General features: G+C 42.5%; 1 protein-coding gene across 18 annotated transcripts in view; it reads right to left on the reverse strand.

Moving 5' to 3' along the window:
* Window positions 1-3,729: 3,729 nt before the first annotated feature.
* Window positions 3,730-14,078, reverse strand: part of THRB (thyroid hormone receptor beta) — a 336,578-nt gene continuing 326,229 nt past the window's right edge. For all 18 annotated transcript variants that reach the window (XM_053669113.1, XM_037143999.2, XM_053669108.1 and 15 more), the window contains one exon: window positions 3,730-10,200. In XM_053669113.1, coding sequence (XP_053525088.1) covers window positions 9,959-10,200 — 242 coding nt within the window. In that variant the 3' untranslated portion in view covers window positions 3,730-9,958. The remainder of the gene's footprint in view (window positions 10,201-14,078) is intronic.

Below are 14,078 nucleotides of genomic sequence, written 5' to 3' on the forward strand. Positions count from 1 at the left end.
CCGTTATCAAATAAAGTAACCCTTGAGTTTTACAAATTCTTGGACACTTGTATTACCAAGATCCCCTTTACTTTGGGCCTCTTCTGTATCAACATGATAACTGAATGTCCCCTTTTCATTTGTTTCTGTAAGAAATTAATCTGCACCACACATTTGCCAATTTTAAATTGGTGTCTAAAGTTGAGGGGGTTATAGCATGGTGTCACACCTTGAAACTTAACTTCTGTCACCTTGTTTTCTTTTTTAAAATATATTATATTTTATTTTATTTCTTAACTATTTTATTGTTCAATTACAGTTGTCTGCATTTACCCCCCACCACTCCCTGCCGGCCATCCCCACCTTCCTGCCTTGTTTCCGCCCCCTTGGTTTTGTCCATGTGTCCTTTATAGTTGTTCCTGAAACCCCTCCCCCTCATTACCCCTCCCACCTCCCCTCTGGTTACTGTCAGATTGTTCTTTTTTTAAAAAAAAAATTAATTTATTTTTAGACAGAGGGGAAGGGAGGAACAAAGAGAGGGAGCGAAACATCAACATCTAGTTGCCTTCTTTTTGCCCCCAACCGGGGACCTGTCCCGCAACCCAGGCATGCACCCTGCAGTTGGCATCCAGGCATGCGCCGGAATCCGACTGGTGACCCTTTGGTTTGCAGACTGGCACTTGATCCACTGAGCCACACCAGCCAAGGCAGATTGCTCTTAATTTCAAAGTCTCTGATTCTATTTTGCTTGCTTGTTTGTTTTGTTGGTTAGGTTCCACTTAAAGGTGAGATCATATGGTATTTGTCTTTCACCACCTGGCTTATTTTACTTAGCATAATGCTCTCCAGTTCCATTCATGTGTTGAAAAAGGTAGGAGCTCCTTCTTTCTTCCCTCTGGTTAGTATTCCACTAATGTACCACAGTGTAAATGTACCACTGTTTTTTTTATCCATTCATTTGCTGATGGGCACTTGGGTTGCTTCCAGCAACCTATATATTGAAAATTGTGCTGCTGTGAACATTGGGGTGCATAGGTTCTTTTGGATTGGTGTTTCAGGGTTCTTAGGATATAATCCCAGCTGTGGAATTGCTGGGTCAAAAGGCTGTGCCATCTTTAGTGTGTTGAGGAAACTCCATACTGTTTTCCACAGTGGCTACACCAATCTGCATGTCACCTTGTCACCAACTACAAGCACCAATCTGCTTATCACCAACACTCTGTCACCTTGTTTTCTTGCCTTCTCCTCACTTCATCTTCATTGCTGTAAAGTCTTTTTCTCCATTAAGCTGAGCAATTTGGCTCTCTCCAAATTGAACTATTCTGACCCCCAAATGCTTAGCAAAACAAAATGTTCTCTTATTAGATTAACACCTGTATAAGCTAGCTGGGTTGAAAACAGTCCCTCCAAAGAGAAATTCCTCTCTAATATTGCCCAACTAGTAAATGGTTTTGAAATAGATACAACCTAATGAGAGGTGTGGTGGCTTATTTTTCAGAATGCACTTTTTTTTTTTTTTTTTGCATCAGGGTGGGTGAGCCTTTTTGGAAGGGGAAACGGTATCCAGAGCAGAGTTGCCTTTTCTCTTTCTATGGGCACTAAGGCTTTAGGTTGGTTTTATTAGTACAAGTTATAAAAAGAACACGGATCTTGGAACTCACTGTACTCTGATACTTGTCCTCTGTGTGATGTTGGATGAGTGTTGTATGCACACTCACCCTGTCCTTTGACAAATGAGGATGCTAACACCTACTCTATAGGTTTGTTTGGAGAATTAGAGGTAACATCGAGGGCCCAGTATGATTTCTGCCACAGAGCACTTGATCCTTACACGCCGGGCCATTGTATACTCCAGTGTGACAGTGACGACCTCCGGAAGGCATCACAAGCACCTGGCACATCCTTTGGCCTGGCTGCTGGACTGCTTGAGTGACAAGTAACTGATGAGTGGTATTTTTGTCAAAGTGCTGAAGTTTTTGGAAATTTTCAATTGGATTTTCACAAAGCAGCTTACTTAGCAATTGATGATCCTTGATGGTCCAGGGCTCTTCATTTTTTGACATAATTTATTGTCACAAAGACTGTATTTGGCTTTGGCTTTAGGTAGTAGGAGGAAACCCTGAGTTCTCTCTTTTAGACTAATAGCACACATAGGGAAAGTCATAAAACGATTAGACTTCAGGTACTTCTGAACACCTGTGACAAATAAGGCTGCAGCATCTTTCTAAGTAAGACTCAGGGTGAAACTAAAAAGTGTCCTTCATACTCTGTATCCATTAGAATTTGGGAGTACAAGCATCTGTCTCCCTTGCTGCATAATTAAAGTTTTGTGAAAAGTAAAAGGAAATAAAGAGGATGTTATCAGTGTGTCCCAAAAGACGTGTGTTCATTACAACTTCATCTGACTTCAATGTTCATATGCATTGTTTCTAAAAATGTTTACACCAAGTGAAGTTTTATATGGGAAAAAATTTCTATTGGTGTCTACAAAATTTTCAGCTACATATTTGTATAGAAAAAAATGTTACCTTCCCCTGACAGGTATGGCTAAGTGGGTTGGGAATGGTGCCAGAAACCAAGCCTGTTCGATTCCTAGTCAGGGCACAAGCTTGGATGGTGGGCCAGGTCCCAGGTTGGGGTGTGCAAAGGACAACCAACCAATGTTTCTCTCACACATTGATGTTTTTCTCCCTCTTTCTCCCTCCCTTCCCCTCTCTGTAAAAATAAATATAAATAAAATCTTTTTTTAAAAAAAGGAAAGAAATTTGCCCTTGAAACAAGCCATCTGTAAGAAAATCGAATACAGTGTAATTAGATGACTAGTCTATTTAGTTTTTTTAGCTACTGCATGATGATGTAGCCAAGTGGACAATCAGTTTACATGGCCAGTTTGTATGCAGTTAGAAGTCCCTATAATATGCAAACTCATGACACAGTGAAATATAGGTTTGGTTCTTTGTTGAGCTTGTGATTCTCTTTGGCACTTGAGAGCCAGTGACCTTTCTCCACGTAATCAGGAGAGCTTGTTGGTTGGAGGAACCACTCAATCCAATCATGGCACATCCTTTAAAATCCATTTATTTCTCTAGGACCCAGGGTTGCTTGTCTCACCCCACTTGCCACTTGGTCTGTACCCAGTCTAGATGGGCTCTGTCCAGCTGTGGGCTTGGAGACTGACTTTCCCCTCTTGAAGGGCTTGCTTTTCCTCCTGAAGTGTGGGATAACATGGGACCTTCCCTGTGCTAGGCAGGACCACTTAGAAGTAAAGGGGAGCCAACCTCAACTTTGATAATGGGAAGTGAGAACCGGTAGATAAAGTCTTATGAATTATCCTGAGGTGCAGTATTCTTCTGGCTCCTCAGAGATGGTCTCGCACGATTGAATTCTCAGCGGTGCTTAGTGTGGCCAGCTCAGCAATGTACCCTTGTGCTTACTCTCCTCCTCTACCTCATTCTCTGTCTCTTCCACTCTTATTTCCTTGAGGGCTACCATCCCTAAGAAAACAGTAGCACATAAGCTCCACCTTTTGAGGACACCCAGGCTAACACAGCTCTCTTCTCCTTTTAGTATGACGCACAGGCCATAGCATTTGATGACACAGACTTCACTGTGATTCCATTACTGTATGGTATAAAGGGATTCTATCTCTCAGAGTGTAACATGGAATATATTTTTTTCCAAGTAGCCCATGGATCCTAGAGCTATACTCTCAAAGGGCATCTCTAACCCTCTCCATTTCAGTGGTTCTAGTTTTTTTTTTTTTTTTGGTTTGAACTATTATTTAATGTCAGAAGTTGTGTATACAAACCTAATGAAAATTCTACTTATTTGCAAAGCTAAAATGCCTTGAGTAGCTAAGTATGAAACTAAGATGAGCTATAATCTCAAGGTGGGATGCCAACTAAATTTGTACTCTGGCTTCTGTTCATTCTAGATTATTAGAATTGTCCAGGTTTGTGATGTAATACCAGCTCCATAACCCAAATGAAGCCATTAGATGTCACTTTAGCTTTGGGTTGGCTTTGTTTGTACAGAAATTAAGACCTATTCCTAACTGGAATATAGGTGTAAAAAACTCTCCAACAGAAAAGGAATTAAAAAAAATCTCCTGGGGAAGGGAAATGAGTTCATTAGGTTGGAGTTGAGAAGGACATAATGTACAAAAGAGATAAATATACAAGTTATACACAGTCTTTTGAATATGGAATGGGAGGACTCAGAAAAATAGTACTTGGAACTGATCTGGCTCAAGGAAATAATAAATGCTTGCTGCATCTTACCTGGACTTGCCTCTTTCATGAGCCAGGTAGGATGGGATCAGACAGTTTCTTGGAAAGTGTTTATTTGGTTCATGTCCTGGTCAAATCATGCTGAGCACCCTCTGTGTAAAGGAGACTCCATTACTGTACTGAAAATAGATGTGCTTCCATATTGAACTTTTGGTGTGGACATTTGTTGCTTTTGCTTGCTTGCTGGTCCTCCCCACTTCTCAGAGTAGCAACACTTAGAATTTTCCCTGCCCCAGCTCTTAGTCCAGATGGGGCTGATTATCCTTCTTTCCCCCACTCAGTTCCAGGATTTTGGAAGACTGCCTTCAGAGCTAATTAGCAAATCTGTCTTCCTCAGCACAGTGATTGGCACATGACTCAATTTGGCCAATGAGGAGTAGGCCCATGATTTTTATTGGAACTATGGAGCAAAGAAACTCTCCGCTGGTTTGAAGCATAAGGCTAATCTTAGTGCTCTGGGGGCCACCATAAAGTAAAAGGCTATGCGAGTATAAAGTCTACCTGAGGAAAATTCCTGCAGAGGAAAAGAGGCACCTCCTGATAATACTGAGTGAAAGAACATCCCTATCCAGCCATGCCTGAAGCTGCCTACCCCTGGACATTCCACATATTACAGTCAATAAATTCCCTTCAGTCTTAAGCTAGTTTGACTTATGTCATTGTCAATCACTACAGAAAGAGTCCTAACATGTGTTCAGGGCAATGGGGATTGAGATATATGTTGACAGCTGATAGTAGTATAATGCCATTAATAATATTTTGAAACATTTTGAGACAAGAAGATGAATATATCCTTTGAGCTGCAAAAATTTCTCTCCTCTCCTCATTCCATCTCTGTGGCCTTCCCCCATGAGACATTCGCTTCTCTTTCCTGCCCCACCCCCATACCCTCCTGCCAAGGAAGTTTGCTTCTTCCAGTGGATGTTTCTGCAACAAATGCCTTCACCTCCCTGTCTCCCTTCCTATGGCAGCAGCTGACATGAGAAGAGCAGGCAGCACTGTGCCTATTTAGAAAGTAATAGTTAAAGAAAGAGACAGGAAAGTACATCCATTATAAGCTTTTTCTTTTTTCGAATTGAAGCTCATGACTTTATCTACGCCCACTATATTCATAATTACAGTTTAATGTCTGCATACAAAAGCTATGTAAAAATCCGTTTTTCCCAAATATACAAATTTTCTTTTTGGACAGTTTAAAACATTTTGATCACAGATTTCAACAGTTTTAGGCTGAAAAAAAAAATCCCTAATCTAGCAATATCACTTAACACTGTTTGCAAAACACGGGTCTTCTGATGACTGAGAGTCTTCTCTTATTCTTTAGCGATTTTATGGTTCCTAGGGCATGAAAACATCATGGGGGGGGGGGAGATGTGCTTTCTCTGAAGAAAGCATAGACATCTAATTTGGCTCTATAATTGAAGGAAAATGTGAAGTTAATTAGGAAAACCGAAAGAAAAATGGGGCAGCGTCAGCTCATTCATGCCCTGGTACCTTCCATGTCAACAGAACATGTGTAACGACGTGAAGTGTCTTTTCTCTTGACATTGTGCTCCGTAATTTGCTTTGTATTATCCGAGTCCTGAGAAGGACAGGTTTGTATTTGATTGTCTTGTGCATAAGGTGGGTCAGCTTTAACTGTGCAACAGAAAGCCACAAACAGCGTTTTCCCTGCATAATATTGCTCTCGAAGGCGGTGTTCATTAATGAATGTGGAGACACACTAGAAAAGCATTCGTTTTGCATTTGCAAACATTTGTACAACACAGTAAAAATTCTGTGATAAGGCCAAACCTTTTTTCCCCCTCGTCTGGTTTTTTTTTTTTTTGCATGTGTTTTTAATGTCTTTTTTTTTTTTTTTAAAGATTAAAGTAAAACATTTCAATTGTAAAAAATACACACCGGGCAAATCCTTACCTGGATAATAAATATCTACATCACAGTACAATAAAATTTCTTTTCTATAAAATTTAAATATGGATTATAGTCTATCACTATCAAAAGAAACACTATGCTACTATTTCCATATTATTAAAATAACAGGAAAGATGACGAGCTTATTTTAGAACCTGAAGCCATAGCCTTTGGAAAGGGCAAAGAGATTCAAATGTCTGTAAGCACTCTCCTTTTGAAGAGGAAATGTGGCTTGGTTAGTCACTTAAATTCAGTTCATGAAAAAGGTTTAGCCTTACAAATGCTGGCTACATTTCAAAAACCATAAGACTGATTTCATAATTTATGACTCATGCAGCAAAAGGTCAATATGACATGAATAGGTCAGAGTTTCACAGAAGAAAAACGTATCACTGACAATGACATGCCTTGAGGGCACTCAGCAGTTCCTCGGAGGCTGAGTTTTGGGGGGCTTAGTGTTGAGGAGGGGCCAAGGCTTGCACACCTGTTCACGGAAGAGCCGCGAGAAGGGCGTCGCTGGAACCGAGCCTGGGGGTCCGCCCCGATGACGATGACGGCGCTGCAGACCGAAGAGGTGTCCCTCGGACGCAGGTGAGCGGGACATCACTGGGCTGAGGCAGCAACACGGCCAAGTGCGTCACTGAGGACAGAAGCTTGCTGGGCTACAGAAAGCTCTAAGGTGGCACATGGTGTATTGAGCAGAATCATAAAGAAGAAAAGATCTTACTTTTCTCACTAGTTCTGAAAATACTGCACGTCTAAGTTGAAGAGCAAAGTACACTTGAGGGTAACGAACACACACACACACACACACACACACACACACACGCCATTCATCCCTAAAAGTTAAGTAATTTATAAATAAGAATCCCAGTTGTACAGGTACGTTCTCTTCCACTGGGATGTCTCCCCACTGAGAGGGGTTTCAGTCAAGTCCACACTTGATCTGACAGTCCCAACAGTATTTTAAAAAATGTTAAAAAAAATCCAGAGCAAATCCCTCCTAATTGAGTTTTATGAGATGGAGTCTTGAGATGTACCAGGTTCCTCAATGGGTTCCAGAAGAAATGAGTCACTTGGACCACTGGCGTCGTGATCCTTTGCGTTCCCATAACCTTTCCGTTCACCCTGAAGGACTTTAAGGCTTGTCCTCCTTAGCATCAACAAGATTTTTAGACTACTGGTTTGCCTGTGGAAGGCAATCATTTCAAAAGCTGAGGATCAAACATAGATTTACCGGATGACTGTAGATACACTGTACCATTTGGCCAATGCCCAGTCATGGTTAATCCACAAAGAAGTCCAATTTTGCTTCAGGTCAGGCTTTGTTCTTACATTTATTTGAATCTGGCTGTGTCTAATATAACGGGGAATCTCAAACAAATCGGGGAGGCTTTCTTGGGAAGGCTCAATGCCCCGGGAGTCCATGGACCTCCCAGTACCCCGCCTGCTTGCCTCTGCTCATTCCCTTCTGAGGGAAAACTTGGCCCACAATGCAAAGCTTCTCAAAGTTACACAGGAGCTAGGAGGTGACTGACAGGTTATGTTTCAAAGGGACTCAACAGAGGGAGCTGAGATGTTAACACAGCAAAGACTTAATCTAGAGGCTGCCTGGACAGCAAAAAACCAAAAAACTCTCTGTAGATAGAATCAAAAAAGGTAGTTTGCCCCCTGGACTTCATGTTTATACTTGTAATCTCTTCACCTACTTTTTTTTCTGTGATTAGCAAGTTCCACAGTGATGTTCTTGGTTCCTTTCCCCAGAAGCCGATATAATTGCTTTAGTGCATTAAACATATACTTTTCCTCTCAGATCGTTTCTGGTCATACTTGGGATTTTCAGTGCTGTGCTGTTCCTCTTCTGTTTCCAAGGCCGTTTTGCCTTTCCCGACAGGGCCGATGAGTAGTGTGTCAAATTCTTATTTTGAATCAATACCCAATATACTTTCCATATCTGTTAAGAGGGCCATCATTTTTGTCTAGTAAAGGTAGAAATTTGAATGTGAAAGAAGCCATCAAAAGAACCAGAATTTTACCCCCTGAAATTTGTAGAGTGTTAAGGATAGGAAGGAGTTAGAGTTTATGACTCATTGACCATGACCCAGGGTGAGAAACCAAGACCAAATCTACCCAGGTCACAAATCTATCAGTTGACAGAGCACAAACTGGAACTCAGGGACCCTGACTTCTGGACCAGTTAAAAAAAAGTAGCCTGCCTGGTTTTCACAGTGACTTTCATTCCTCTGTTTTTAGGTAAATCTTGCTGATATGGCTTATTTTCCCCAGTATTTCCAGGATAAGGCAGTACAAGGCAGGCTAAGGAATTATGCATGTCTACTATGCCCGTGAAGAAGGAGATACATTCAGTTGCATGGGTGCATTCTTTGCCCATTTTCTGAAGCTGAAGTGATGAGGCATCACCATTCATTTTCTGGGTACAAGCTACTCCAACGTTTGTCCTCAGGGAGGTGGGCTGGGTCGGGAAGATGAGTGAGGGGCCATGGTCATGGTCCGTGGGCATTTTCTGTTGAATATCTCTCAGGGCAATGCTACAGGGGGGACAGAGAGGGTCAGCGGCTGGACCAGTCTTTGTTTAATGATAGTCGAGCCATAGAGTCAGAGGGAAAAGGAGACGAGGAAACATTGGTGAATAGAGAAAAGAGCTTGAGGGTTCACGACCAGAAGAAAGCATCCTCTAACCTTAGGTAGTACATGAAGGGGGCTCTCAGACCACTGTGTTTCCTTCCACTTAGAATCTAACCGCACTTATCTCGGCTCAGAATTCCTCCCCAAGGTTCAAATTTCAGCTCATTTTCTCTCCTTGATTAGGAGATTTAATCCATAGGGAAATCTGTTATCAGCTCAGCAAAAATGCAATCAGGATAAATACCTTCAGGAGTTTGGGAGATGATGGATCAGATGTCATTGAAAAATGACAACGCTCTAAATAGGCTTAATTTCTATGGAAATTTTCTCTGAGCCGTAACTGTAAAGAAGCCTTTCCACTGTGAGGTAATGCTATGTGAATTTTTGGAAACTGTTGAATCATTGATAAAGATTTCTAAATTCTTTGGGCTCACAGAAGAAAATGTTTCTCCTGGTTGGTCTCAGTCAGTCAAGTACCTGCACATCTTTGAGTCACACCTTGTATAACGTGAATTAAACTATAGGATTATAAGAATTCCAGTGAAAGAACAACTGATTTGGGGGAACAAATATTTCTGTACATTCCATGTTATGCAGCTAGGAGAGAATGAAGAGTGCCGAAGACAGCATGCTCTAGAATAAACAAAAATCTGTTCGGACCTTTCCTTGGAAATTCGAAAGCCACTTCTAACCAAGGATGGTCTGCGTCCTGCTAACTTGAGCCCTGCAAAAATCAGGATTGGATCAAGATGACCACATTGTCTTAGTTTTAAGGCTTCTTTAGTCTTCTGCTGTGCCATTTTGCTTGCTTGAGTCTCTGACCAGAGACAGATGGGAGCTGGTGATGGCTTGGTGCTGGTGAATTAATGATGGTCCCCACCCCACCTCCATGGCTGTAAAACCTTCAAAGCATTCACATCAAAGGACTGGAGAACAAAACATGATAGTTACAAGTACCCGCATTCAAGGGGCAATTTCATCCATGTCTATGCCAAGGACTGTCTCCCTTTCTCCCTAAGCGATCCCTCCCAACACAAAGAAACAAAGGAACAGACAAAAAAAGATCTAGGCAATGGAATGAAATGACACCCAGTAGTGCTGTAGGAATTATGAGAACGAAGTCAGCCAGTCTAATCCTCAAACACTTCCAGGAACAGCGGGGGGAAGAGTTCCGTGGGGCATTCCACCTTCATGTGCAGGAAGCGGCTGGCATGGCAGGCTCCGATCATCCGCAGGTCTGTCACCTTCATCAGGAGTTTTGGCCAAAAGTGTGTCACGTGGTGTTTTCGGTAATTGATATAGTGTTCAAAGGCCAGCAGGAAACTATCTTGGTATTTTTCTATTCTCTCAACACAGGCGAGCCCTGGCCGATCTGAGGGGACAAAGAAGATGGATGTTACTTCAGAGGGTGGAAGGAGAGGGCCTGCCTTGTGGCTCATGCCCTTTAACACGAAAGTGGGCCGATCTGGGGACTTTCCAGCTCCTAGGAGTGAGCATGGGAGCCCCATGAACTTGGGGGCCTGGGGCACCAAGATACCAGGGTGTGGCATCCTTCCTATGAAGGGGCCCAGTGCTTTGTTCAGAAGGATATCTCTGGTTTAGACAATCACCTCTGTGCGTGTGAATGGCAGTGGCTTCCTCACGTGGTCCAGAAAGAGAAAGCTCACCTGGAGAGCTGACATACTCAGCATAATGAGGGAATGACTTTGAGTTTGCACCGGCTCCCTGGCTGAAAGAGGAGAACCAGCATGGACTTGCACAGATAGAGGACATGTGAAAAGACACTGGGGACAGCGCGGGAACACTGGATGCCCAAGGAGGAATGTTGGACATTAAGAAAATCCCGCAAAGACAAAGAAGCACAATGTCCAGTTTTAGTGGTTTGCCAGGCTTGTAATGAACTGCTCCTTCCCTTCGCTTAAACTTAGGGGAATTTTTACCTGTAGCAACCTGTGTTGGTGATGCTGTGGGGAGTTAAAATGGAAGAAAAAAAGTGGGGGGGGGGCAGGCTGTGAGCTATACTAGAGTCGGCCTGTGCCGAGAAGAGTCACAGAGGGTAGGTGGAGTGAAAGGAGACTTTGACCACCTGAGGACCGAGGAGCGTCCCAAGTCTTGGGAGCATCACTGGTCTCCCCACTGCTGTGGGAGGGGATGAAAAGCAATTTCCAGAAAATGACAGATGTCACAAGAAGGCTGCATGACTTCTTGTGAAGTCATAGTCCATCTTCTTGTGGAATATCCAAGCTGTAAGCATGTGAATTATAAAAGCAGTTTATAAGATGAATTCCTCATCTAGCTCCAGAAAGCCTACCACCCCCTGTCCAGGTCTCCTCAGTTTGCTCTTCGTCACTCTGATCATATAAATTCGTGCTCTAAGCATCCAGGGATTGATGTATCTGTGTTAGTAAAAATCTATATAAGGCTCTGCTTAACCCGCAAGGAAAGATCAGGGATAATGGCTCCATCTAAAAATACTAATATATGGGCTTTGGAATCCTCTATTCAGCTCAGATCACAATTTGTGCATTTTAGTTGTCTATTTATTTGCTTTCCCTTCATATTCGACGTTGCTGGTCTGTGGATCTACTCACTCCCTCTCTCTCCCACTTCCCTGTCTTCTTTCTTTGAATGTGCCAGAAGAATTTCCCACAAGATCCTTTAATTTTGGATTCAGATAGAAAATCAACACAATATTGCCCTGATGTACTCCTTTAAAGGGGTTTTGTGGCATTGGACTCTGTCCTTGATGAGGGATAAAGATCAGGTGGTCCTATAAACGATGTAGAGAAAATGAAAGGACATTTTGATGATGCCCCAGTTGTACTGAAAATGTTTATGAAAAGAGAGACATTTTTTAAAGGTCAAAGGCTTTTTAACAACCTAAGACAAAATTTCTCAAAGATATGTCAGATCATTTCCATTTTAGCTCTCTGCTTATCACTGTGGGGACAAGGAACCTAGCAGTGACAGCTCTTAACAAAGTCTTCAAAGAAAAGGCTTGTGATGTTGTATAGCTGAAATGCCAAACAAAACAATGGGGCTCAGGAGACAATTCTGGAGAGGGGCTGGAGCTTCAGGGCACTGATATGTAGCTGTCATTTGCCAGATGTAAAGTGTTTTGTAATACTTTTCTGGTTCTGGCAGTGTTCATGAAGAGTGCCCAGATCTTCCCAGGTGGGAAGATTTTAAAGTTATTAATTTATTATTATTTTAAAGATTTTAAAGTCACATGGTTGTCAGACAGGCAGAATTGGAAAGAGCCACTCTGTTCGGTATCTGACAGAGTTTGGAGTCACCTTCACAGTTTCTTTTTTTTTTTTTTTTAAATATTTTATTTATTTATTTTCAGAGAGAGAGGAAGGGAAGGAGAAAGCGTGGAAGAGAAACATCAATGTGTGGTTTCCTCTCATGTGTCCCCCACTGGGAACTGGTCCGCAACCCAGGCATGTGCCCTGACTGGGAGTCAAACCGTGATCCTTTGCTTCGCAGGCCCGCGCTCAATCCACTGAGCTACACCAGCCAGGGCACCTTTACAGTTTCTGTCATTTCCACACACTCCCCTTGTCTACCTCGCTTATCTCCTTAGGCCGTTAGATTGACTCATTAGAGAGGAGGCTTCATATTATTCAGTAAAATAAAAACTCATCTGCCATAAATAGAAGATAACCACAAAAGTGGATGAATGGCACAAACCTTTATTACATTTGACCTAAAAGTTCTTGTGGAAAACTCTCCCTGTGGTTGGCTCTCTCTTTCTTTAAAGGAGAGGTTAACAAGTGTCAGGTGTTAAAGACCAACTAGCATCAAACTCAGTCTCTCTTTGTGCCTTACAGATACAACCAGAAAGAAAATTGTAAAAGAAACAGCTTTCGCACTATGATTCTGCATTATTTAAAACCGTCTTTGTACCATTAAAGTCTCAGCTAAAAAAATTACCTTAACTGCCTGCCCCACCCTCCCCCAGGAATGTAATTCCACTCATTTGGTTCAATTTCTTTAGTTTAAAGGACCCTGAAGCCCAGAGAAGCTGGATGGAGGTTCATTCAAGGTCACGTAGGGAGGTCTTGGAAAAGCCATAAGTCTTATTTCCACTGAAGCACTCAGGGGCCCAGCTTCTTGCTGGCTGTTGACTGGAGATGGCCCTCTGCTCTGAGAGGTCACCGGCAGCTCCCTGCCATGTGAGCTTTCCCAACATGGCCAAGAACTTCATCAAGCCAGCAAGGAGAGTCTGCCACCAAGGAGGAATCTTATATAACCTAATGTAATGTGACCACTCGGGAATGGCACCGACGTTGCCATATCTTACTGGCTAGAAGCAAGTCTTGGGTTCTGCAGGTGCTCAACTGGAAGCGATCGAACGAGGGTGTGAACATCAGAAGGTGGGGACCACAGGGGTTAACCTAGAGCCTGCCCGCCACAGTGTACAAGAGGATTGAGTATGCTATTCTATTTACTTATGTTTATTTTTGAAATTTTCCACAATAAAAACAATTATTTCTTAAAAAAAAAGTCTACCATACCTACATTTTCTATAGCAAATAAATGCCTAGATTGGCTTAAATGAAAGGAACTCTACTGAGTTAACCAGGGAGCATCAACTCTGCATAGGATTCTCATCGTGCTTGTGACTGATCTTTTACTCATCTATTCAGTGTTTGCCCAATAAGCTCTGGTCTAGGGGCGAGGTGCACAATTAGACATGTCTCTGTCATCAAAAATAGTCCAGAAGGAGAGATGGACAAGTCAAGCAGGCAACTAGAGTGTGGAATAACAATTGCTGAGGCACAGCTAAACTTGGGGTTCTCTCAAAATGCAGGTGATAACTCAGAAAGCACCTTCTATTTAAAGACTAGTTCTCCTTAAAGAATCAGATGTGTTTTGCATTTTTTATTTATCACGATGTATCCCTGAAGAAAGAGATATCAGCATTATTACTAACTCTTCATCCATAAGAGTTAGGGGTCTTGGTAATGAGTGATGGTAGGTTAAAGATGGCTTTGCCATTTCTCCCAGGTAGCTTCTGAATCTGGGCTGGTGCTGGGACTAATTTGGACAAATGTTGTAGATTGAGGCAGAAGTGAAGCTCTATGACTTAAGACTGGGCCTTAAGACATCCTCACCGTCTGATTTTGTGTTCTTGGAACTCTCCTTAGAGTCCGCCAGCCTTGTAAGAAGTCCACTACCTGCGATGGGAGAAGCTGCACACAGAGGCCTGGGGCTACGTTTCACGTTTCAGCCCCAAGCCCAGCC

Source organism: Artibeus jamaicensis, unplaced genomic scaffold (assembly GCF_021234435.1).
Source record: "Artibeus jamaicensis isolate MK-2021 breed Jamaican fruit bat unplaced genomic scaffold, CSHL_Jam_final contig_519, whole genome shotgun sequence".
NCBI lineage: Eukaryota > Metazoa > Chordata > Mammalia > Chiroptera > Phyllostomidae > Artibeus > Artibeus jamaicensis.